At 37.8% G+C, this 26,753-nt stretch overlaps 1 protein-coding gene across 13 annotated transcripts in view; it reads right to left on the bottom strand.

Moving 5' to 3' along the window:
• Positions 1–26,753, bottom strand: part of CCDC171 (coiled-coil domain containing 171) — a 152,784-nt gene that overhangs the window by 89,512 nt on the left and 36,519 nt on the right. For 10 of the 13 annotated variants that reach the window (XM_075410936.1, XM_075410935.1, XM_075410934.1 and 7 more), the window contains 7 exons: positions 25,621–25,759; positions 15,212–15,314; positions 10,131–10,234; positions 7,247–7,336; positions 5,145–5,345; positions 3,111–3,278; positions 1,000–1,188 (listed from right to left, as the gene is read on the bottom strand). In XM_075410936.1, the coding sequence (XP_075267051.1) occupies positions 1,000–1,188; positions 3,111–3,278; positions 5,145–5,345; positions 7,247–7,336; positions 10,131–10,234; positions 15,212–15,314; positions 25,621–25,759 (994 nt within the window). The remainder of the gene's footprint in view (positions 1–999; positions 1,189–3,110; positions 3,279–5,144; positions 5,346–7,246; positions 7,337–10,130; positions 10,235–15,211; positions 15,315–25,620; positions 25,760–26,753) is intronic. The other 3 variants (XM_075410941.1, XM_075410942.1, XM_075410943.1) reach the window with 1 other exon arrangement.

The raw sequence follows: 26,753 nt of genomic DNA, 5'->3' as shown, positions 1-26,753 counted from the left end.
TTGAATTTTAAAATTAAAATTCAGTTTCTTCTAGTCATCATTCTTTTTGTTGGCAATGATTTCATAAGATGAAACTATATGATGCTGGGGGAACTTAATAGAAATCTGGATGCCACTTATTCCACTCATAGGGATATTTTTAACACTGCCAATATCCAATTGAAATGTAAATGTAAAGCAAAACATATATACAAGATTTCAACTCATTCCCAAGAAATTACAGCAAATTGCTCTGTCTAAAGAATACTCCATAAATGTATTTTTCAGAATGCAAAGACTTCCAAGCACAAAACATGAGTCAAATACAGCATTCTTCTGATGCACTGTTTCACATAGCAGTCACAAATAAACAAGGCACATCTTATTTCCTGTATTTCACAACACTTTTAACTGAAACACATGTAAAGGAATGTGACTGTAAAGACATGAATCGTGGTTGTAAGAACAACAGTGAAAATTTTAGATGGCAAATTACTTGCTTAACTATCAGTAACAAGAGTTTTACACTTTTGAACCACTGGTCACTGTAGTATCTGTATAACAATGTCCTTTAATACTGTTGAAATCTAACACTGGCACTGCTAATTGGTTCTTAGGGTCAGAATGTATATACCTAAATTTATCCCCAGATGACACCACATTACTGTTACTCTACAGAGTCTTTGCAAAGCATACCACCGAAAAAGTAACTGCTGACCTACATAATTCTTAAAATTAGCAACTTCAACCTTACAGCTTTAGCATTCTCACAAAAAAGTCACTAGCAACTGCTAGACCAAATTAAGCAATTAATTTCTGGAATGTTTTCACAAAGTCAATTATTTCTTATGATAAGTGAAATTAATACTAGCACAGTTTTGTGTGGGTTTTTTTTTTTCTTTTAAAGACTTATTAAAATTCCCAAACAACCTTAAATTGCTTAGGAGCTTAAACTACTGAAATAATCCATTAAATATTTACCAGAAAAAAAAAAAATCTCAGAAATTCACAGCACCATACCTGTGCCCTTGCATGAACTTCCCCAAGGAGACCCGAGTACTGCTGTTCCAGATACTTTTTTTGTTTCTGCCAACAGCTTTCCTGGGCTTTCATCTGTTCAGCCATTTTGCTAAAAGCATCTTCCTGGTTCTGCTGAAGCTCCTTCAGATTATCGGACTTGTTCTTACAAATATATTTTAGATGAGATATCTGTGTGACAAACGTTTAAAAAGAATTTCTTTTACCTCTCAAAATACCTTTTTACTTTAATTGTACATATTAATTTAAGCACAGACTATTACACCATAAAATCTAAATAGTAATTTCTCCAACTTATTTATTAAAACTAAGTAAAAGCCTCTCACAACAGATTACTTGAATCTTGCAATAAAACTGAGACATAATTTGGAACAATTCACTTGGCGTGGCTTCAGTTTTGCCATCCTTCTACCACCTGGAAGACATCTGTTGCCTTCTTTGTTAGAAACCTGAACCGGACACTTACCATATTCTTCCGAAACAAGCGCATTAGAACTTGTGCTGCTAAATTAGTAATCTGAGTATACTAGTCCTTTAGCAGTTTGCAAGGATTGCAAGTAATAGTGAAAAAACAGCCCTTAATTTTATTTTTTGTTTTATTGGAAAGCCACAACATTCCATATATTATTAAGTACTAAAATAATTTCAGGAAATTTTAGCATACAGAATGTTTTTCTCTCAAGTAGCTCATTAGTTTATGATGTGCTTTCAACAGGCATGAAGAGATTCACTCTGCAGATCCCATGCAAACTAAATGGAGGAATGAATCAAGCTAATGAAGACCTCTAAATACACATGCCTACACGTTGTTACTAGAGAATATCAGCAAGATACCTTCCAAACAGATCACACAAAACTGCAGGAGAAAAATTTTGTTCTCAGAAAGCAGGTACAACAGAGGTAACAACACTGCCCCAAACCCCTGAAAAGCTGGTAAGTACATGAAAAAAGCCCTAGAGACCTCACAATCAATCTCAATGACCACACTAAATTAAAAAGCAAGAAACAATAAGACACAACTCCCCAAACACTGTCAACAGTGTTCACTTCCTTCCCTTCCATTCCCTTTCCTCCTCTACTTCAAAAGGAAAATAGAAATGTACATCCAATTCGCATAATCCAGAATTTATTTTATACTATCCCTCTTTAGTAACTTCCATTGACTGCTGAGGTATTTACTGAATGATGGGCAGAGTCGACACAATTCACTCTAACCAGCCCTGTCCCTTACTCTGGCCAGAAAAGTGGTTGCAATTCCAGCAGATGAGAAACATCCAAAAGAGCTTTTCCCTTCATATGCCTCAAGAACAAAATATCAGTGTCAGGGCAGCCAAGTTCTGGAGTCACTGCTAGCCTGTAGGACTGGCCTGATCAACGGCATCAAAACATGAACTTAAATCCTAAAGAGTGGCACACGTTCATCCGTGCAGCCAGTTTAAGTTATTTGAAAAGAAATCTGGTCTTTCCTAAAAACGCAGGGATTTCTGGCGAGACAAGCCACATAAAATTACTCACATTAAAATCCTTCAGAAAAGTACAGCTTCTCCCTTAAACAAATATTGACATGTTTTAGAAACATAAGTATTTTCTATCGTATTTCTGAATAAAAATTTCATAATCCAAAAGTTACAAATAAACAAAAAAAAAAAACACACCAGCATTTTTTCCAGATAGTACCTCTAAATCATAAACATATAATTTGTTCCTGGAGTAAGTGCATTCTGTTTCTGTTTTATGCTAAAATAAAGACTTGCTTTATTAGTGTAAATGACTAAGTTCTTTGAATTGCTTCATCAGTAAGATTAATTTATTTTCTCTTAATTAGGTCCCTGTGGCTAATATTGGCTAGTACTATTAGCATGTCCTGCACAGAAAGTGGAGCTTAGAGACTTCATACAGACTTCAGTCACATTTACATGCCCACAGCAATGGCATCAAACTGAGTTGTAGACAAGCCATAATTAATGGTATTGAATTATTAACGTCCAAATTCTTTTTGAAATAAGATGAATGTCAGTCCTTTTTAATGATACTGGGATGTGGACAAATGTCACTGAATTTAATAGAGGTAGCTGGTGCCTAAGGACACTTACCTTCTCATTAGCCCTGTTGAGGTCTAAGATCAGGGCATCAACATTCTCCTGCAAGACTGCACAAAGCTCAGACCAAGAGAATCTATCTAGGATGCCTTCTGGTTGTTTTATCAGCACATAGCCTGCTACCAAACGTTGGTATAAGCTATGGAGGAAGGTTAGCTTCTCCTGAGACAAAAAGAAAAATTGTTGTATCTGAACAGTGTTAGAATCCAAAGATGCATCGTATGTGTAGTAATGTGAGCTGCACAAAGCTGAAAAAAAACCTCACAAAGCTCATTCTCAAACCTTTTCAAAATTCCTCAACTCCTTGTTAGTATTTCCAGTCATACATATTAGGGCCAGAGTAAGAAAGGAGTTTCTACAGAATTTATATAATTTGACATAGTATGTAAATAAAGCAAGCCCAATCTGCAGTGGTCACATCCACAAGCTGATACAGATAAAAATTTCCATGATATTAGCAGATGCAACTTAATCACTCATGTTAACACATCCAGGTATATTCAAATCATAACCACTTCCAATATTTACATAGCACACAAAAACCTGTCAGATTGGCTTGGCAGTAAAACACACTGTTCACACGACTATCACTCTAAAGTCTTCTAAAAATTGTCTCGTGTGTGGATTATGTACGACTAAATAGCTAGACAAAATACGCTTACAGCTTCATCAGTTAAATTCCACAGACCATGCCTCATTCATTTACACTGATTTTAGTCAGGAGTATAATAAACGGGTGCAAGTTACAAATAAACTTCAGCAACAGTAGCATGCAACAGAAATTCCAGCCTTCACCCTTTTAGTACATGTATGCAACTTCACAACTTTAAGACAATAATAGAAAGCTGCACCTCAAAAGAAACAGAGCCTTTATTCAAAGTCAGCAAACCATTGTAAAGGTTCCCATTGTTTTCCAGGGGCCTCAAATGTCGCTTTACATTAAGAAATTGTGGGTGGCTGAGATGAGAAACCACGGTTTTTCTGAGCCCTTTCCATTATACTTAGGTGCATTTTCTCACAAGTATTTAATGGTATTTTAGGCATTAAAAAAATTGTAGTTTAGTTTTACTTTGTCTCTAGCAGATCTTCTAATTCCCCAAGGAAAGTCCAGTGTGCCACCATCACTACATTTTCGCTTGAGCTGTGACAAACCACAGATGATAATTATTCATTTGGTGTGAAAAAAGGCATCCCAAGACCCCAAATCAATTCACATATGTTGAATGCAACCGCAGTTTTGTAGACATGCTGACTTTACAATATAGCCAGGCTTCTAGTTTCCTTCCCTCTAATCATTATCTGATGTGTATAACAATTCCAGCTGCTTCATGTGGACACTATTTAAATACCAGACCGCAAAAGAGGTGGAAAGAATGTTTCCTTTTTACTCAGTTGGCATCCATGTCCAAATTTGTGGAAGTAATGAGCTCAATATGCACGACAACTATGATAAAGAATATCATCGCTATTGCTAGTATAGAACTGCTTTACTGGGGAGAAAGAGCAACAAAATTAACATCTGTAAACAAATAAAAGGAGAGAAATAATAGTTCTGAAATAAGACTTTGTGAAGCAATTCCCACATACAGCACACCACAATGAGCTAACAGGTCACCAATAAGAATTTCTAGGTTTTGTGGCACGCAAGCAAAACTACCTCAGTTCCACATTTGCTATCAATTGCCATGTGACTCCGTAATTAACAACACATGATGATGATACTATTGTATGTTCCAACTGTAAAACATTTCTGTTAACTTTCAATTTGAAAGAAAGAAATAATTGTTCGTCAGGCGCAAATCTTTAATAAACTCAGCTGTTCAAAAATTCGAAATACTGGAAATGTTAAACTGTTAGTTCTGATACAGAACGAAGGAGAACCAGTAAGTCCTGAGATCTTGTAGGTATTAAATACATATTTCAAAATACGTATCTTAAGACTAAGAGTAACCATCTGATGTATGTAAACGTATAAAGCTGAGATTAAATAAAGACTCTTTCTGACAGTCATCTTGTCTCTGGTAATACCTCCATATCCTTCTGGTAAGCCCTGGTAAGCTTCTGGATTTCATTTTCAGATTCTGTGGCACGTACTTTCTCCTTCTCCCAGCATTGTCGTACATTCTGTAGTTCCATTTTTAAAGTTCCTATTGAACTCTCTTTGTCTGCACACTTAGTGTGTAGATGATTTAACTCTTTATTGGCATCAGCCACGTTATCTTGAGCTTCCTGTAGAACAGAGACATAGAACAGAAAGGCTGGTAGGAATTTTACTCTACAAAATGTTACCTTAGTTCAGTGCTCAGCCTCTGAGAAAGTAAACAGTCCTATAGCCACAAGTGTTCAGAAGACTCCAGGCTAAGCTGACTGTATCTTGTAAATAACAGAATTTTTAAATTTGACACTAGTCCTTCTCCACAGCTTATAACCAAACGGCATCACAAATCTGTCCCTAAGAGTTAAAAGCTCAATGATGCAGTGACCTTCGGAATCCTCTCTAGCCCCACAACTGAACGCCTAGTTATCCTCTGCAAAGCGGAGAGCTCTCAGAGCTAGTCACAAGATATATTATTTTCATAAATAAATCTCTGATCCATTACAGCTGAGTCGGTAGGCAACACAGACAGCTGTTGTTACCCACTGTATTCTGTATCTGCATGACAAAGAAAAAACTCGAGGACTCTCTCCAGAGCTTTGACCATGGGAAGAAAGTAATAGTCATAAACGGTCATAAATACAATCCTTATGTTACCAGTACCAAATCTCACAAGGTAAACAAAAAACTTAATATACTACTCCTTTTCAAGCAAAAGATTGCTGAGAGAGTGCACAGATACATATGCTTTTCTCTCCTACCTGCACTGGACTTCTACAATGCTAAAATTTGCTAAAGGTCAAACTGAAAGCATTGATTGTTTTTAAAACAATCGTAGCTGATTAGGTAGGAAATATAATAGGAAAGATACTCCTAAATTCATCAGACAATGACAATATTTGTTCTTCTTAATGATTGATTAAAATATTAAAGCAATGTTAAATTTCTAAGACTAATGTTTTCAGACTGTATCTAGTTTTCAACCATATTACAGAATCTTATTACCAAAAATTCAAAGAGATCAGCAACTGGTGTACTGCATAAAAAACAGCACCATCTGTGTGTAGCAAACTCAGTTCTGGCAAGACGAATACAAGTATCTGTTGCAAAGGGTTGCAAAATTTTTTCGTGCCTTACAAAGGTGCTGCAACCAAAGCAGAAGTCTTAAGTCTTCTGAACATAAATCAGTAAATAAAGTTCAGATCATATGAAAGGAGATCATGTGCAAGTATCAACTAATACGAAGATTCAATGTGTGCTGCAGAAGTATCTGTGACTAAACTGAAGTAATAAAGCAGCATATTCCCAGCAAAAGAATCTGAGAAACACTGGGAGCAGAGACATTCTATTTTGGCAGTAATACACTGCCAGTTGGGAGTTTAAGTTTAACCATGACCTCAGGACTTCCTCACTCCCTTGGCCACTGATGTAACCAGACAGGACACTACTGAAGTAGTATGTCAGCCAAAAACAGAGACAAAAAAATACTCTTGTTCAGAAACTAAAGAAAATAGTCCTAGGTGTTTTCATCAGTCCCCAGGCAGATTTTACTCTAAAAATTTTTGGGCTGCACATTGTATAACTGTTAAGGATGACCTGATGCTTCATACATGCATTAACTTGTCTGATAAGCACAAACAAAAAAGCACATTAACAAACAAAAGCACATCTTTAATAAAATGTGCTTTCATATGAAAAGAGGTAATTAAACGCTCTTCTCCTATTCTTGAGAAAAACAGTTAAGAGAAAAAAAAATTACTGATCCTGATTTCAATATAAAACAATACTTTGCAAATTGATAAATCTGTTTCAAATTATTTCAGAAGTGCAATTATCGAATTGATCAGTTATGTAGTCTAAGTTGGTAACCAGAATAAAAGCAGCAAGGCTTCACATACACTTGTAAGGTAAACTGTCTGCTCAACAGATACACTGATATAGAGATTTATTGTGACAAGAAAAAAAGATACCTTAAATCCAGAAAGATACTTTTTGCGGAACTTTCAAATTTTATGTTAAGTTTATGAAACCATACCTTAAGGTCTTCACTTAAAGCACTCATTTTCTCTTTGGATATCTCAAGTTCTTTTGTCATCTTTTCACACAAAGCCTTCATTTTCCCAAGCTGTGAAAAATATGGTGGTCAAACAGTCTTTTACAGACAGGCTACATAATTACTTGAATATAAAGGAAGAATTTTGTATGAAAACGTAGAAAAAGAAGTCTTCAATTCCTTTCAAAAGTACTATATAACTCTTTTTTAATGATTTAAGATAAAGAGCAATGGCAGAATCCCAAACTGAGTCCTTTATCAACTTTCCTATTAACTCAAAATATCTGACAAAAAACCACAGACTTTGAAATGCATTTGAAAATATAACGAATGCAGATTATGATCTGGAGAGTGGTTTGAGAACGCAAGTTGTCAAAGTCAGTGGCCGTTTGCAGAAATTGTCCAGCTGGTCTTTACTTTTTACTGAGCACTGGATAGTATTCACACACCCGTAAGAAGCAGCTATGGTCCTGACTACGGAATTATTTGTGGTGTTACAAGCAACCACCTTAGAGGTAAGCTCATGACCATAATGTGTAACAGCTTCACTTTCCACTTTCAAAAAAACATAACAGTACATCATGATAATCTGTATCTTTGGTTACCTGATGATGAGGTTAGCGATACAAATGTCTGAAAAGAAGCTTCGAATAAAGATTTATTACACTGCGGGTTACTGCCAGCACTTCAGCATTAAGGAGCACCTCAGAAGTAAAATATTCCATTTACAAAAATCACAAATTACTTTGGAAATTATATTTTTGTTTGATTGCAAGTCAGGAGATCTGGCAGAATCCTTAGAAATAATTACAGTAAATTACAGAATACTATTGGAATATTTCCAGTCATTTTGTTGGTTTACTAGCCTTCTCTCTGTCCCCAAACATATAGCCTCTGCACTATACAGAAAGGCAAAAGCTTGTTATCTGTCAAAACACTTGTAGACCTTTCAGTCACACAAATGAACTAGATCGTTTAATCTAATGTTTAACACAGTACGCTGAAAGTGACACATGACAAGTCTACCAGCATATTTCACATAAACACACAGGTTTACACATATATTAATAAGTCCATCAATATGTGGAGTCTTGTTGAAAATCTCTCTATAAAAAGACCTACTACATAATTACTCAAAACTAAACCCTTACTGCTGTGTATTAAAACATCCTGGTTTTATTGCACAGTGCCCTTCACAGTCCCTTTGTGCATTATTGTATTATTAAAAAGTTTTATTACTAAACATATCTAATACATAGAAAGCCAAAAGCAGCACTATCTATGGGGGCGGGGGTAACCAAGAAGGACAGAGCACTGCCCTTTCTGTGCACCATGAAGGTGCTCGGTGATCTCTGGCTCCATATGACAACTTCAGGGTCAGTCACACGCAGTCCTGCTGGGAAGTCTTGTGGCAGGTCATCAGTTGGTCCTGCTCTGCGTGCGATTTATTTTCCTTGACAGTTCATTCCTCTTTCTGTCAGAACACTCTCTTTGCTTTCTTAGCAGCCACCCCCTCGGTCTCCCCACTGCTGTCTCTGGCACAGTTTCACAACAAAGCACATCACTAAGCCAACGCCTGCTGAGTCGACTTTTCAACTGTGCTACCTACCACGTGACACTCCTCCTCCCAAACAACAATTCGCTGTGGGTAATATGTTCTGCCTTGCTTTGCAGCTTCCAGACTTGGGTCTCAGAAGAGTTTCATAATGACTATACACATCGGTTCTCTTACCTCACTGGGAGAGACCTAACAGCGCTTGCTGTTTACAAAAGTATAATTGTTTCCATGGTCACTTATTTTTGCGTCCGTTGAACCAACTGAAAGGTTTTGCGGGAAACCATTCTTTTCCCAACAAAAAGGGCAAAGTCGATATGCTTTTATCCTGTTTTTTTTTTCCTTTTTTTTTTTTTTTTAAAAAAAAAAAAAAACATTGTGGGTGACTAGCTATACTAGGCATTTGTCAAAAGAAAAGACCAAACCTAAAAATGAAAAAACAGCACTGGCATTTTTACAATCCTATCACACCTGCCTTTCTGTATTTGCCAATTCTATCCACAGATAAGCTAATCACACGTTTGTACAGAAAGCATTAACAATGCAGTTAACTTCTCTCTATAGCCTTTAAAGCCACAAATTCACAAAACTTTTACACCCAAGAGGATTCATTTAATTACATTAGCAATACAAGTAAGAAAATAAATGCAAGATTGTGACTTTTCAGACAGTGAAATAAAAGGCCAGTAGGACTGCATCGAAAACATTTGACTTTTTCCAAGGGTAAGACTTCCAAAACTGCAATATTTCAGTTATTGTCCTAGGTAATTTAAAGAAAGTATTGTCACAGTCCTGTTTTACTTGAAAAGACCTCAAAATAGCACAAAAAGAGATTTCATCATAAACACACTCATCTCAGAAAATTATGCCACTTTTTAAATGTACAAGGGCATGCACATTTGCATAACTGATACCAATGACCGTTGAGGCTCAAGTATCGTGTATTTAGGAATACTGCGGTACACACTGGCCAACTCTTACATTATCATCATTTAACTGAAATCCTAGATATGAGTGGCTCATTTTCCTGAATGTTTATTGAAAGTAATAACCCCAAAAGGTTTAGTAAGAAAATAAAAACAAATCAGAAGAAAAAAAGAAAAAACTCTTCTCCCTGTCCCCCCAAATGTAAGTGAAACTTCACTGTAGGGCATGCTTAAGAGAAATACTAGTGACAGAGATTATTTCTTTGGGTATACGTGAAGCTGTCAACTCAACATTCCCACTCTTCTGACCTTTTTTACAAGCAAAGAGTATGTACTGCTGCAGGCCGAAGGCAATACATATAGAGCCAAATAGTGCAAGTGTTACCTCATTAGACATATCTTCCAGCTTGTTCTGGTAAGCTGTCAAGGTACACCTCAAAGTCTCAAGGACAGAGAGGCTTGGAGGTTTCTCTTTGTCCTTACAAGTGCCTGAAGAAAAATACAGAATGAAAATTAAACCTTAAAGCCACAGAGAGAAAACTACTCATGCTGGATGAGAAGTATTAAAATTAGTTAGAGCTTCAGTGACAATATAAAACACTGAACAGCAGCCTTGTTTGCCACGAGAGATGCAGCTGAATAGCTGTACTTTCACAGCAAATACAGCTGAAAGACGTTTGTACAAAAGCTTTAATACAGCATACAGAACTGTAAATTCTGGATTACATTTCTACCTAATGTATTTGGTATGCAGTCTTGCATTTAATTTCTACTGTTGTCAAGTCTGTGTCATTCAGTCAGACCAGCCAACTTTAAAACCATACAATAAGACACTTTGAAAAATACGTTGCCTGAAAGTTAAGTATGTTACACTTTTCCTGACATTATTTTGCTGTTGTGACTAAGCATGCATGTTATGATGTAGTACTTCATTTACCCAAAGCTTTAGCCGAAGATCACATAGCTATGTTATACTTGGACAGGTCTCAAAAACCTTTTAAATTATCTTGAATTTCTTTCCAAAGGAAATAATAAAATAAATTATCTGTGTACAGTGTCCTACATAATGTTTCAATTATAAATCTTAAAGCTGATACATCCATTATATACACACACTACACTTATTTGTTAAACCTTTAGACAGAGACTTCCGATCTGGTTGCCTTACACAGGGATATATGAACAAGTTTCAGCATTTCAAAGCCCATAGTACAATGTGCTAAGAAAGCAAAACATGACCCTTTGATCAATACAGTGTCAAGATGTCAGCTGATATTAAATTTCCAAGAACAAACTATTCACTTTTTTTCTGGTGTTACAGCAAAATGCTGTGTTACCGACAGATTCTTCTCAGCATTACTTATATTAATATGCAGCATTTATGAACTCATTTTGTAAATATTTCTAGTACCATCTTTTTCATGAGTCTTAACATGTTGTATAAGCAAAACTAACTTTACCCTTGCTAACAGCATCCTTATTTTGCAAATGAACTAAAAAAAATTGATGGCATTTGAACTCCGAAGAGGCTAAACAATCATAACTCCCAGCAGAACTACATGACGATACAGGTGTTTATCACTTCTGAAAGGTCAGTGTCACTATGCAATGTACCTAGGGTGGCTCATAAAGTCAAATCAGATACTCAACCCTAAGCCTTTTCTTTGGCTCGTCATAAAACTTTGTCAGCTAGAGGAGGTACTCTTAGACACTTGCAGGTTGAGGTTTTTTTAAGAATCCTATGGTTAGTGTTACCTAACAAGCATGATGCTCTACTCAAAGTACTATATAAAAATGATAGATTTGTCCTGTACGCTATACATAATGCACCCATGGTAGCCAATGGAAAATTTACACATATGCACAAGTCGGCAAGTACTGCCAACAGCTGTTGTGAAAATTTTTTCAATTAATCAGCCTCTTCTCTCCCAACCCTTTGATAATACCATAAAGTATAAGTACTATTCAGATTGGACACTAACATTTCACTTTGACTTGCCAGCCAACTGTTACTGTCAAAGTCACACCTAGTCAAACCAATGCAGGTTTGCCAGACTGCTCTCCATAACAGGACATGTCCCATCAGCCACTCCAGTGGACACCTATTCACCAGTTTCTAAAGGTCTGCAGAGTCAGGGAAAAGCAAAACCTTTTTAATGAGACTCCAGTGCCTTTAACCAAACCTCCAAGTCCTAGAGATGTCCCAAATATCAACGTTACATTTAGAATCAACCTAAGAAGAATTCAGAAAATCTGACCTTTTATGTGAAGTTTAGATTTCACATTTAAGAAAGAGACTAGTAACATGTCACTACCATTTTTATCACTTAACCACAGCTATAGTTAAGGATGCACAGGGGTCCAGTCCCGTCTTCTCAATTACAAGAGTGACTTCTCACTACTACCCATTGTCAGAACATTTTGCAGTGATCTTTTTGCACAGAAAAAGAAACCTACTGTTCTTCCACACTTCTAGCTCTATAGAAGTTGTAACTCAAAATTCTCATTCACTTAAAAATCATACCCATTAAGTCAATCTAGGCATTGTCTCCTATTCCATAGCTTTCATCAAGCTGTCTAAATAATGAATGTTTCTGAATGTTCTGAAGTCCCAACCTGCAATGCTCTAAATGAAACTTGCCTCTGAACTATCATAACTTGCATCATGTTTGCCAAAAACAGACTTTTGCCAGTAAACTTTCCTTACTGGCATTCCTTGCCTTTGCTGCAACCCTATTTTCCAGGCAGCCCAGTCTGCCGACAGGAATACCAGATTCCACTTTCCTGCATTAGCTGAAAACAAGCCTATGGCTTTAATACTGGCCACTCATAGAATCATTAAGGTTGGAAAAGACCTCTAAGATCATCAAGTCCAACCATCATTGTCAGTCTTCACACAACTATGCAGGAGACATGCAACATAATTGAAATGTCACTCTTTTGCTGGAGAGGCCCTGCTTCAGCAATGAGGAAAAAAACCCCAATACTTGAAGCATTTGCCCAGTATCATCTCAGAGTTAGGGGGAAGAAATCTGGGAAATTGCCACATTCAATAGGAGTCTGACAGGAGGTATACAAGTGAGCAAACTCTTAAACTTGCTGCTTCAGGCTTTCTACTAACATTACTGGGCCTGTCTAGGATAGAGTTAATTTTCTTCATAAAGGCTCATGTGGTGCCGAGTCTTAGATTTTTCACCAAAACAGTACTGGTGGCCAGCATTAAAAAGTGAAACTAACCAAAAGCAGCTAACACTCTCAGCACTTTATATTGAGTTTGCCTTTCTTTTCAGATTACTAGACCCACAATTTTTTTTTTCCTGAAATGAACACAAACTTCCCTGAGCACAAACTCTGTTCCTGAAAAACTACAAAATATGATAAACTGAACAGGGACAAAGTGAAATAATGCAAATTGCCAAATAAGAATAACAATGCTGTGGAAAATTTATAAAGGTCACTTAAAAAGGAGAAGACGTAGATTTATGCTTCTATTTTAGAATGTATAAAGAAAAAAAAAACCCACCCTTTAAAAATACCTCAGTTTTTAATCTTAAAACTATAAAGTCTTCTCTTCTTTTTCCTGTATAGCCCAATAACCACAGCCCAATCAGCACTTAAATGAAGGGGCTGGACTTTTAATGCTGACATTTTTAAGCAGTTCTCTCAACCACTTGCGTTGAAAGCTAAAAACGAAATCAAGAAAGACTGCCCAGCCAGGTATGGCTCACATAGCTCCTCATCTGAATCTGATTTATTTAAGATTTTTAACTTTTATTTGTACCTAGGCATTCCCACTTCAAATATGATTACATGAAACAAGAAATACTCTTACATCATAAATCTGCAAGTACAACACAGTAAGGCAATACCATTAAAAATTTGTTTCACACTTAGAAGCATAGTAAATATGTAGAACAAATGTCTTAGTCAATATCCATTTTAATATTAGCTTTAACGACTCAATGCACAGTAGAGCTAAACTTGACTTTCTGCCTCAACGGAGCCTCTGCAAGCTTGAAAAAAAAAATCTCTTTAAATAAGGTCTTTCAAAGTTTACCTTAGACAAAGCAAATTAATACTGAAGTTACTGTTACTGAATCCCTAATATCATAGAAAACAGATGAAAGCTGTTCTCTCCAAGGTTTACCACTATGAAGAACAGAAAACCTACCCAAAAGAAAATTACTGCTCTGGAAACTGCACTTTGGCAGCAGCGTCCAGCTCCCCCTGGAAATGCTGAAGCCCCTCTGGGCATGTGGAACTTTTCAAGACTGAGGAAAGCATAGAGTTTTGAAGAGGTTTTCAGTCTGACGTATCAACACTAAACCTGCGAGTATTACCCACAGGAATTGCGTTTATAATTACAGAATAAAACTGATATCAGTTTTCAAATTAAAAAAAAAAAACAATCATATAGCCCATGTGAAGAAATCAATGCATCACAGATTCAAGGCTAGGCTTTTAAGGACAACAGAAATCTCAAGAAGTTCCTTTATTCAATTTTAGCAATGCCAGGCCCTAAAAGAAAAAAAACACCTTTTTGGGAAGACCCAAAAAAATGCATATTCATTTAAAGGTGTCATACAACCTATTTACGTCTACTGTTGGTAAAAAGTACAGAAACATATCACAATTTACTTAAAATAAACCTGTTTGCTCCTCAAGCAACATTTTGCCTGTTCTCTTCCAGTTTATTTGCACGGTAAATTGGAAGTATTTTGTGTCTAGGATGTGATTTTCTAACAGGAACTACACAGAGAAAACTTTTATAGATAGTTTTAAATGAAGATTTTTAAAAGTGTGCTATTTTCACCTTTAAAAAAATTACTAGCTTTGATGTTGAAGTTCAGTTTGTTTATGTCAGCCACTATTTCAAATATTTAAGCAGGCAGCACTTCGTTGCCTTTGCTACAATAATCACATACAAAGCCCGGTAACAGAGTAACAACCACTGGCTTACAATTAGCTTTAATGAAAACAGAGGAATATTTGTTCTGTATTAGATCAAATGAATGCAACATAGTACTAGTCCACAACCAATAGTAAAAAGTATTGTGTTGTATCATGTGTCCTACACAACCTTTCTGAATATATGACCTTTTTGTTGCTGAAGGTTGCCTCAGAATTTGGCTCAGTTCAGGCAAAACATCTGTTCCCTTTGCAGGTATACTGTAAGGACTTTTTTCTCAGTTGGATTTAGAGCACAGCAAGTGAGCCCTTTTCTGACCGATCATATACACCCCAGCATTTGTAAATCAAGCTCTGGGCTGACAACAGCAGGTCCACATTCCGTCACCCTTTCCCAGCTAGCAAGGCCATTTGACCGCTGTGAGAACTGCTCTTATCATGTCATCAAATCAAAGCATGTTGAGAAGAGGGAATGCAAGAGGCATCTGCAGAATTCCCACAATGTAGTGACTTTGGAACATTGACAGATGCATCTGTCATTTTATACCTTCAACTAACCTGCTGTCCGCTGGCCTGACATAGCAAAGCTGTCCAAGAGTAACTCCAGCTCTCTCATGTTGTTTTCATACGTCTCTGTTAGAAAGACCTGGTGTTTCTTGGCCTTTATTTGACAGAGGATACAGAAAAGACAAGAGAGGGAAAAAAAGAAACCCATTAAAACAGTAAACAGAAGAAATACAGATGACAACGGTATTTTTGTTCACCTTTAAATTTAAATTCCTGCTATATTTCTTATTGCTCCTTTTCCTGAGCCAAGAGACCTAACATTACATCACAAATAAGCAACACAGAACCCTGAAACATACTTAAAATAGAACTAAAGGCTTCAGGTAGTCAAAAGAACAAATGGTTGTAAAACACAGTCTTGATCTTCTGCTTTAAAAATATCTTACCGAACATTAATTAACTGCTTCCCATCATGCAAGCCATGAAATCTATTGTTACACCCTACAAGGGCATCCAGAAAGACAACAAACTACTGGCAGACAGGCTAGAAATTCAGTATTTGGCACTCAGTCAAATCCCACACCTATTCTCATTGCAAACCTGCCTACTTTAGTTGTTAGTATCTTCCATGCTTGATAGTGATTTCTTCAATATAAAAAACTCCTCCTTATGCATGGAATATAAAGCAGCAGAGTCCTTCAACTCCTACCACTGAATTTTCTTAAAAAAGCTGTTCATAAAGTGCAGCCTATTGTTCAAATCAACACACTAGCTTTATTCTGGGGGCAGACAGGTATTGCGGCAGATTTTTTAACCATGACAATAGAAAGACTATATCAAATCATTCCTTCGATTTATATCTGATATAAAAACTTGCAATTTGCAGAGATATGCATCTGTAATTCCAGAAAAGACCAAGGTTCTCTTGGACATACATAGTTCAGACTTCTCAAAGAAATGTACAATTTTACCTGCTGATTGACAAAAAGTAATACACCTCAGCAGTTTAGGAAAGAAACAAAAAAATCCCAAAGCCCCCCAACAATCCCTCCCCCCTAAATCAAGAGGAAACTAGATTTAAGTAACTTAACAATTTTCTTCTGACAAAGGTTATGCTCAAAGATGTCTCATTACTTTTAATTACCCAATTCATTTTTCTTCGTAATTCTAACACCTATTTGAGTAATTTCCATTTCTACTTGTTGATGGAAGGTACACTTTCTGTACTGAGAAAAATCCTACTGTTTTTTATCATGTCTTTAAACTACTGCTTTAGCTATGCTTCACTGCATGCGTAAGGATCCAGTCAATTTCTCAAGTGTGGGAAACATCCTCCCCAGGAAAACCACTACACTGGTAGCGTATAACTGTCAGGCTGAAAAACCAAGAAATGCATTTAATTCTCTGCAGTATTCTTCACTATTCAGTTTAAATATTTTATAAATTTGCTTTACTCTTTCAATTTTAATTATATGTACTGTATATCAACTAATATATTATTCATATGTGTATTTCAATGTTAGGTCCCCTGTAGCATTTACATGCCTTTCCTTGCGTGGGAGTTTGTACTACACTTCATAAAGAATTTCCAAACCACTTCTATATATTCAAAAATAACTAGGCTTCAATTCTTACTATATAAAATTACATATATAAATAGAGCTTGTAATTGCTGAGTTCCAGTGAAAATATTTTATAGGATGCAAACACATTAAAATAATTTACTCTCATGTATTGATACCATCTCAAGGACCTCACATATTACAAATAAGAAAATATAACAATATGATCAGCATGACAATAAAATACATACTCCTTTTACATAAACCACTCCAGCACAGACAAGGTCAGACTAAATCTTTCCAGAAAAATCTTTTCCCATGGAAAAGTCAAATGTGAGAATTTTTGTCTATCTCCTCATCCAATTTTTACATTTGGTTTAGTTAATTTACCACAATTTAGTCAGTATATTCCCTTGTATCCAGCCTTCATCACTTCTCTGCGCTTTATTTGCTAACTGCATCAACACTCCCTAAGCCAATTTCAGTCTCATTCTCAACAGCAATAAAGTGCAAAAGCAAACTCCTTAGACCAGCCAGTTTCTCTACACTTCAGCTGCAAAGTATTTAGTATCTTTCCTTTCTAACTCTTATTTTCAATCACTGTCCCCTTTATCAGAAATTGAAGAAAAATACTGTAAACTACAGTGCCGGAAATCCAGGCACAGGTTAAGAGTCCAAAAGGGCCTGAACATATCGATCTAATTTCTTATGTCTCACGGACAGGTATCTAATATGAAGTGTGTAGAGTCATAAAGTCATGGAATAATTTAAGCTGACAGGATCTCTGGAGGTCATCTGGTCCCACTCCCCACTCAAAGGAGGGCCATGCTTGAAGTCAGGTTAGGTTGCTCAGAGCCTTGTCCAGTCAAGGTCTGAGTATCCTCAAGGATCGAGTTTCGACAACCCCTCCAGGCAATCTGCTCCAATATCTCAGGATCCTCACAGTGAAGTTTTTTCTCCCCCCCTTACAGGTAATTGGAATTTCCCTTTCTAAAATTTCTGTTCCCTCTCATACTTTTACTGCACAGTTTTAAGGAGAGTGTAGCTCCATCTTCTTCATAAGCACCCATTTGATAGTTCATGGCAGTAGCTATAACTCCCTTACTTTTCTTCAGTCTGAACAAACACAGAAAGTATACATGACTCTTTACTTCGAAAAGGAAAATGAAGTCCACAAGTCTGAGTCAAACATAATCATCTGCAGCTCCTGAAAGTTATCTTCTGCCAGATCCAGCTACTCCAGGAGATGAGATTACTTCCCTCTCAGCAACTCCATCCATCATCGTATTTGTGTTAGTGGATGCCGTTTCTGTAGAACTACTGGAAATGTACTGGTGTGAGCGTTCCCTGGATTACTTCAAAACAAAGTGCTAAAGCCTTTACTTAAAGAGAGTTTGTTTCCCAGACCACAGTAGTAGGAACAGGCAAAAGAATACTTCTGAAGTAAGCCTTCCACTGACTTTGCCTGACTTCCTGCATATCGGGATAGACCATTCTTGACCTTGCAGGTGATCCTTGAAAATTACCTTGAAAAATCAAAGGCAGCAGAAGCCCTCTACGGATGCACAAGAGCTCCTGACTAAATTCAATATTAGCAGGAAGCATAAAGGAGGTAGAAGCAGGCATAGGTGACCCGGAAGAAATACAAAGATGCTGTCCAAGCATAGAAGGACATGCTTAGTAAAGCTAAAATCCACCTAAAGTTGAATCTAGCAAGGGACATATGTGAAGGGCAACAGGAAAGGCTTCCTGAAGTACATCAGAAGCAAAAGCAAGACTAGGCAAAATGTGGGCTGGCTGCTGAATGGGACAGGGGATTAGGTGACTAGGTTGCAGAAAAGGCCTTCTCAATGCCTTTTTCATCTCAGTCCTTACTGGTAGAAACTGCCTTCAGGAATCCCTTGTCCCCGAGACCAATGGTAAAGACTTCTTGTGAAGTTTGCACGAACACGTGAGAATTGAAAATTCTGGAAATATATTAGTATTTCCTATATCCCCTAAACGCAATTCCCTTCCTCACAAAATATTCAGACTAGGAGGTCAGAAACCAAAAAATATGGGAGCAAAGTCATACTTTCTGAACTCAGAATATATGCTGAATTGTACCATATACAATGCTTTCCCAACTTGAACTTCACATCCTTAAGAAGGCCCCTATCGTCACAAAAGATCCCTTGAGGACAAAAGAATTTTTGGTAGAAAAATGTGTTTGGCAACATATTTACTTAACCATCAATTTTAAAACACAATGGCACTTTTAAAGAAGTTAAGTAGAGGCCAAGTATTTTTTACTACAAGTACTGTAGGCTCACACCAGAAGAGAATCTTTTTTCCAAATGCTTTGTATCCTTATCTGTAAGGATAACCAGAATTACTAGCAAAACCTACTATTTACAAAAATTATTCCACCCACTGTCAGAATTATGCTAATCTTCCAGAGGCAGGGTATTTGCACTTATCCCCTTCCCAGTTGATGGACTGCAAGATGGGGACCAGAGGGGCAAAGCCCCTCCCACTGTAAGGGAAGAGCAGATTCGGGACTACCTCAGGAACCTGAACACACGTAAGTCTACAGGACCTGATGAGATGCATCCCAGAGTCCTGGGGGAACTGGCTGATGTCAGTGCCAAGCCACTCTCCGTAATATTTGAAAGGTCACAGCAGTCAAGCGAAATCCCTGGTGACTAGAGGAAGGAAAACATTGTGCCCATTTTTCAAAAGGGTAGGAAGGAGGACCCTGGGAACTACCAACCTGTCAGCCTCACCCTTGTGCCTGGGAAGATCACAGAACAGGTCCTTCTAGAAGCTACGCTAAGGCACATGGAGGACAGGGAGCTGATTCGAGACAGCCAGCATGGCATCACCAAGGGAAAGGCTTGCCTGACCAGCCTAGTGGCCTTATATGGTGGAGTGACTAGATCAGTGAACAAGGGAAGAGCTACGGAGGTCATCTATCTGGACTTCTGTAAAGCCTTTGACACAGTGCCTCACAACATCCTTCTCTCTAAATTGAAGAGATATGAGTTTGGTGGGTGGACTGTTTGGTGGCTAAGGAACTGGTTGGAAGGTCACAGCCAGAGGGTAATGGTCAACGGCTCGATGTCCAAATGGACGCCAGTGACAAGTGGTGTCCCTCAGGGGTCTGTACTGGGACCAGTGCTGTTCAACATTTTCATCAATGACTTAGCGAGATCTAGTGCACCCTCAGCAAGTTTGCAGATGACACCAAGCTGAGCAGTGCAGTTGACACACCAGAAGGACAAGATGCTATCCAGAGAGACCTGGACAAGCTCGAGAAGTGGGCCTGTGTGAACCTCACGAGGTTCAACAAGGCCGAGTGGAAGGTCCTGCATCCGGGTCGGGGCAACACCCCTGGTATCAATACAGGCTGGGTGATGAAGGGATTGAGAGCAGCCCTGCCAAGAAGGACTTGGAGGTACTAGTGGATGAAAAGCTTGACATGAGGCGCTCGCAGCCCACACGGCCAACCGTATCCTGGGCTGCATCAAAAGCAGCGTGGCCAGCAGGTCGTGGGAGGGGATTCTGCCCCTCTACCCCTCTACTCTGCTCTGCTGAGATCCCACCTGGAGTCCCATGTCCAGCTTTGGAGCCCCCAGCACAAGAAGGACATGGAGCGGTTGCAGCAGGCCCAGAGGAGGCCACAAAGATGATCAGAGGGCTGGGAGCACCTCTCCTACAAGGAAAGGCTGAGAGAGTTGGGGCTGTTCAGCCTGGAGAAGAGAAGGCTGTGAGGAGACCTTATAACAGCCTTTCAGTACCTGAAGGGAGCCTATAGGAAAGATGGGGGAAAAGTTTTTAGCAAGGCTTGTTTGCGATAGGACAAGGAGTAATGGCTTTAAACTAAGGGAGGGTTGATTTAGACTAGATATAAGGAAGAAATTTTTACCATGAGGGTGATGAAACACTGGAACGGATTGCCCAGAGAGGTGGTGGAGGCTCCATCCCTGGAAACATTCAAGGCCAGGTTGGACGGGCCTCTGAGAAGCCTGGTGGAGTTGAATATATCCCAGCTCACTGCAGGGGGGTTGGGCTAGATGACCTCTAAAGGTCCCTTCCAAACCAAAGCATTCTACGATTCCATGATTCTATGCTCTGTGCAATTCCCTACTACCTTGGTTGCTGAGATGTATTCGATTTTGGTGTCATTCCATCAGCTGTTCCAGGACAGAAATGAAGTCCCATTAATTTTTCAGCACCTTCCACAAGCCACTGTTCAATAAAGCAAATGCAGACTCTACGCACACTTCCAGAATAGTCCACGTGACCTAACGCTGCAAATGTGCACCTGTATCTGAAGTTCAACAATGTTTAAAAAACAAACATGTAGGCAGGAGTTTGAGGTCTTTTCAGAATTAACTTCTCAAAACCACAGGAGTATTATGCAGGGAACTGGGGTCCAGTCTTGCAACCAACTACCATTATTCCAAGAGCAATTTTCTCTACTTTGTTTACAGCTACAGGGATTTTCCTGTGTGGCTGTCTTGCACGTGGACTAATCCAATCACTCTGTCTGTAGCACAAATCCCATCTGGTGATGGCAGAGCAAGTGCCAAAGCCAGAACCACCCACACAGCCACCAAAAAGCAGTATGTTCAGATACTCTTTGAATGGCATTTGGGTAAATCCTTTACAAAAGCATCAGAATGTTCAATAGGCGTGACTTTGGGGGTAACAAATCAAAGCATTTATAGAAATAGGCTCCAAATGACTGCACCAGTTAGGAAAAAATGGTTTTACTTGACTGATGTTCTGTGTAGCAGAATAGTGGGACAAATTTTAAGCAACCAAGCACAAATTGCAATATAAAAAACAAAACAAAACCCTCACTGACAATCTCCCTCCTTAGGCTACTGCTTATTTTTGCTAAAGTCATCTAACTACTGAATACTTAATAGTGTTTCTTTATCTTCTTATATTAGCTAGAATTCTCCTAAGTATATAGAGAGGTCTTTAAAAGGTGTCTAGCCATGTGTAAATTAAACAAAACTTCTGAAGAAATTTAGTGTCTCAGTTTTAATCATCTGAAATAAAATTAATCAAAAGTGCTCAAATTTTAAAGCAAACTATTCTAGTCCCCTAAACAGAGGTTTGTAACCACCTTTTGGTGGGACAGAATGTTATGAAGTATTTCTTTGGATTTTCGGGTTTGGGGGATTTTTTAGTCAGAGAAAATGTTTTGAGAACTGGCAATTTAAACTTTAAATTCATCCTTTCAGTACTTCAAGGGGGCCTATCGGAAAGGTTGGGAAAATCTTTTTAGCAAGGCCTGTTGTGACAGGACAATGAGTAATGGTTTTAAACTAAGAGAGTGTAGATTTAGACTGTATGTAAGGAAGACATTTTTTATAATAAGGGTGGGTGAAACACTGGAACAGCTTGCCCAGAGAAGCAGTGGAGGCTCCATCCCCGGAAACATTCAAGGCCAGGTTGGATGGGCCTCTGAGCAACCTGGTGTAGTTGAAGATGTCCCTACTCACTGCAGAGGGGTTGGGCTAGATGACCTCTAAAGGTCCCTTCCAACCCAAAGCATTCTACAATTCTATGATTTTTTAGATGCCTGTCTTCAAACACTACGACATCACTCCTAGAGTGACCACTCCACTTCCAGAATAAATTACAAAATTGGTTTCTTTTTAGAAGATCTTTAAGCATATGCTTCAGACTGATTAGTCTTCTTAAACTACGACAATAACAGAAGCAGCATTTGGGTAGGAACACTCCACCCCAAGTTAAGGCAAGCAAAACAAGAATCAAAGCAATATAACATTTAACAATCACGAGCACAAAATTTATGAAGACTGCATCTCAGTTTTTCTCAAATTGAAAGAAAAAGCTCTGTTTGCAATAAATCAAGTAGACCAGACTCACATCTTTGCCACTGAGTACCAGATTCTACTCCACAGAATTTGTAGAACAGAATCATAATCCTCAGATTGTTTCTCTCCCTGTTCAGTCAATATTTAAGACACGTCTGTCAAAGAACGATGGTTAATTCTTATGTCCAGGAACTAGATTCTCAAACACTTCCATTCTGACTTTCAGCTTACTGTAACCCACCAGGCCATCACAGATGGCTGAGGTATATACAGCGCATAACTGCATGCATGGCTACAAGAGAAAGATTTATATGCCACAAAGAAAAAGACAGGCTCTGGGTGTAATCTGTTACACTACTTATATGCTAATTATGCTACTCCTGATAGTATCTATACAAACGGGAGGAAATGAACACACAGTTCTTCCAAATTAAACGAATTTATACTGAAACACACTATTTTTAATGACTTCAATTTCCTAATATGCATTCTGGTGAATTGGCAAGCTCCCCATATATATTTCAGTATAAATTTCTTATAAAATAAAGGTTCCACGTCTTCCGCTTGTCCGGAACTAAGAATTAAAAATCACCCGCTACTAGGTGCCAGAAATGTGAGTATCCTGAGTAGCTTTAAAATTATTAAAGACACATTTTGTTCTTTCCATGGGGTAGGAATACAGCTGGGGCTGTTTCAATTTAAAACAAGCTCTGAATCTCAATGGCCATTCTTCCAAACTCCTGTTCTTCAAGCTAAAAATTTCTAAAAACCCTAGCTGGAAATAATGACAAGCTTGAGACCAATTTCCTCACAAAAACATAATGGAAATCTTGAGAGCCTCCTCATGCCGAACATTCATAAGCAGTTTTGTTTGATACCAACAGATCCTATCACATTTCATCCACGCAAATTTCTGGCAAACTTCTGCCACATGCTGATATTTAAAATTAAAAGCAGCATAACTGCTTTACTATACATTCAAACAAGCCATTAAAAACAAAAAAAAAAAAAAGTTCTTTTTCATATAAAGTTTCCAAAGAATGTATTTCGTCCCTGCATAAGGCTGCTTCTCTAAAAAAAAAGATCCTTCACTGTTTTGGTTATATTTCCCAAATACTGTACAAACAAAAACATTAACTTGTATCATATGGTACAGTAAGACACCAATATAAAATTATCAGACTGGAGTGGAAAGGACATATTCAGGATGTCTAACAATAGTATAAAATATAAGAAAGTAATGCATAGATCTAGAAGCAGAAGGGGGAAATGAAAGGAAGAGAATATACTGACATATTCACACAATTTTAGCATGGGTGTAGGGAAGCCTAATAACAGTTTATTAAATGTTATCAATACTTAGTTTCTGCCAGAGTCTTCTGCTTTTTCATTTTGTGAAGAAAAATAACAAAAAGCTGTCCAGACTGAGTAAACAAGGCCACACACAGGCACTCCTGCTTCCCACACAAATACTAGTCTTCAGGAAAAATACGAAGCCATCCAAGGTGATAAAAATCTAATCCCATAGGGGACCACTAATACAACTCCTCAGAAAATGAGGATTTTTATTACCTGTTCAAGACAGTCCTGTGGTTTGAAATCATTCCAGTAAAACAATTAAAACAACTGGCTCTACAAATACGACAGTTTTTTTAACTGAGACAATCTATTCTGCTTTTTATCTTTCAGTAACATAATGTCCATTTTGAGTACACCATTTAATACCATTGCCACTACCAAAAACCCTGATCGTGAACAGAATTTTGTCCTGAGTTCTTGTCAGGTGTAACATACACTTTACCAAGAAACACAAAATGAAAAGGAAAACTCACATCACAGTTATAGGTAGCAAGCACACAAGGTTCCTAGGAGAAACTTTTCAGCATGGAGTTGTATTTTAAATTAATAAATAGTAATAATTACTGACTGTAGTTAGGGGAGACAGTTGCTTTTGTCTCTTCGTATTCCTTTCGTGCCTGATAAAATGACTTTTTCAGGTTAACTAGGCTAGCAAATGCTTTCTGATACATTAATGTTAGCATGGAAGAAGCTGTGATTCTCCCAGAAAGAAGACGGGCATTTGATTTGTTTTTTCTTCAATTTATTAGTTACCAATCTGTCTGGGAAGTGGATAACACTACGACAATGTATGGAATATCTTCATCAACTGAACAGAAGACACCAAGAAGTCTGAAGATCTGATGCGGGTGCCTGCTCCTGCTCACCGATTAGCACAATCCCCGTCAGCAGCAGGGAACAGACCACATTTACCTTTTATACTCACAGCTCCAAAACAGAGAAAAATGAGAAATTTGCAAGCCAGTATCAAAAAAGTTTACCTTGCCTAAGTACAGAAATACTGGAAATGCTACCAGATGATGGAAGGAGAGAAGATGTTCTAGATATCCTAAGATCTTTCCTTTGCCCCTGCTTCTATGCAACAGGATGGCGAAACTGTTATTCAAAGTTGAGGTAGGTAAAAACAATGGGAAGGCACCAATTGGTCCTATAAAAGGACAGAGATTTCAGAAAATAATCCAGCAAAATACATCCAACATGCCAAATCCACACTAAACAAACAAAAAAAATTCCTTCTGCTCTGTCATCTTCAAACAAGAAATTTTTGAGCAATTTTCAAAGTCAAATGCTTGCACTAAAAGTGGTATACGAAATAGAAATACAATAGTAGGTAATAAAGCCTGGAGAATAAAAGAGCTTGGGCAGAAAGACAGAACATTCTCCACAAGGAATCATAATCCTTCTTCGCTAGGAAAGCAAACACAAGTAACTCTTTACTCATACCCACACTTTAAAAATAATTGTTTTCTGCAAATAGCTTTGCAGTTAAATACATGCTATACCACTTAAAATACATTTTCAAATTAGCTTCTCCAGTGTATCAGCCATATTTACTCATGTTTTACAAAACAAAGTAACATAAGTAAAATCAGTGTACCGGAATGGCAGAGTTCTTCCACAGCTCAGCACAGCAAATGCCTATTATGTTTACAGTATGTTTAAAAAAACCTAAACAACGAGTGCCACAGGCCTCTTGACTTACCATTGCAAGTTCCTCCTGTAATTCTCTGCAGGTCTTTTCATTTTTCCCGAGCCTCTCAGAGAGGTCTTTAATTACCTTCTTCTTTTCCTCGATCTTCTCATTCATTTGCTTTTTTGTGGAGAAACATTCTCTTTCTAATCTAGAAAGTTTCAGCATTAGAACACTTATATCATAAATACTTTTGTCAAGTACATTTTTAAAGATAATCAATAGATATGGCACATACCAAGTTAGCATGTCATATGGCTTCTGAAGTTGCTTTCGCTTTTTTTTTTTACTGTAGAAAGTTACATATTCCTTCAAAGAAGGGCTTGTCAAGAACTGGTTATGTCCTTTTCAGTTACCAATGCTTGTGTTCGGCTTACAGTCATAAATTCATTTGGTCATTTGGATATGGCCTCCAAATTACATATAATAAACAGGATTCATCATATTTTAATTAATACAGCTCTCTTCAGAAAGACCATGTCACAACTTCCATAACCAACCCTGATTTCAAGTACAAAGTTTTCTCCGAAAGTTTCCATATAACTGGTTATATTCTACTCAGAATTGCATGACTTCCAATTTTTCCACCAGCAGACTGTTCCCAAAATTTCAAACAGTTCTTGTACTATGTCAGTCCTCCTGGTACTCAGGAAAACAGACAGATAAAGAGCCTGGTGTGGCTAAACAGGCAACTCATGAGAAAGTTAAAAGGCCAAACAACAGCATACAGGAGACAAAAGCAGGAACAGGAATCCAAGGAAGAATTAAGAAAGACTGCCTAAGTATGTAGGCATGGTGTCAGGAAATCTAAAAGCTCACCTAGAATTTATGTTTGCAAAGGATGACAAAGACAACAAGAAGAGATTTTACCACTACATTAAGGTACGCAAGAAAACATGGACCTGCTTCTATACAGACGAGGGAATTTATCAGCAGTGGACCCAGAGAAGATCAATGCAACACATTTTTTGCCTCAGCCTTCCCTGACAAGTTTCCCAAGCCTCTATGATCAGTAAAACAGCTCAAAGAGGAGAAGAATTGCTAGCAGTAGGTGAGGACTGAGTCCAGGATTACTTCTAAGAACTCAACCCATAGAAACTGGAAGAGGCCAGCTCACCAATACTCAAAGGTTCTGACAAAGCTGG

The sequence above is a fragment of the Opisthocomus hoazin genome, chromosome Z (genome assembly GCF_030867145.1).
Source record: "Opisthocomus hoazin isolate bOpiHoa1 chromosome Z, bOpiHoa1.hap1, whole genome shotgun sequence".
Taxonomy (NCBI): domain Eukaryota; kingdom Metazoa; phylum Chordata; class Aves; order Opisthocomiformes; family Opisthocomidae; genus Opisthocomus; species Opisthocomus hoazin.
The sequence above is the reverse complement of the archived record's forward strand: the minus strand, read 5'-3'. Positions and strand labels throughout refer to the sequence as shown.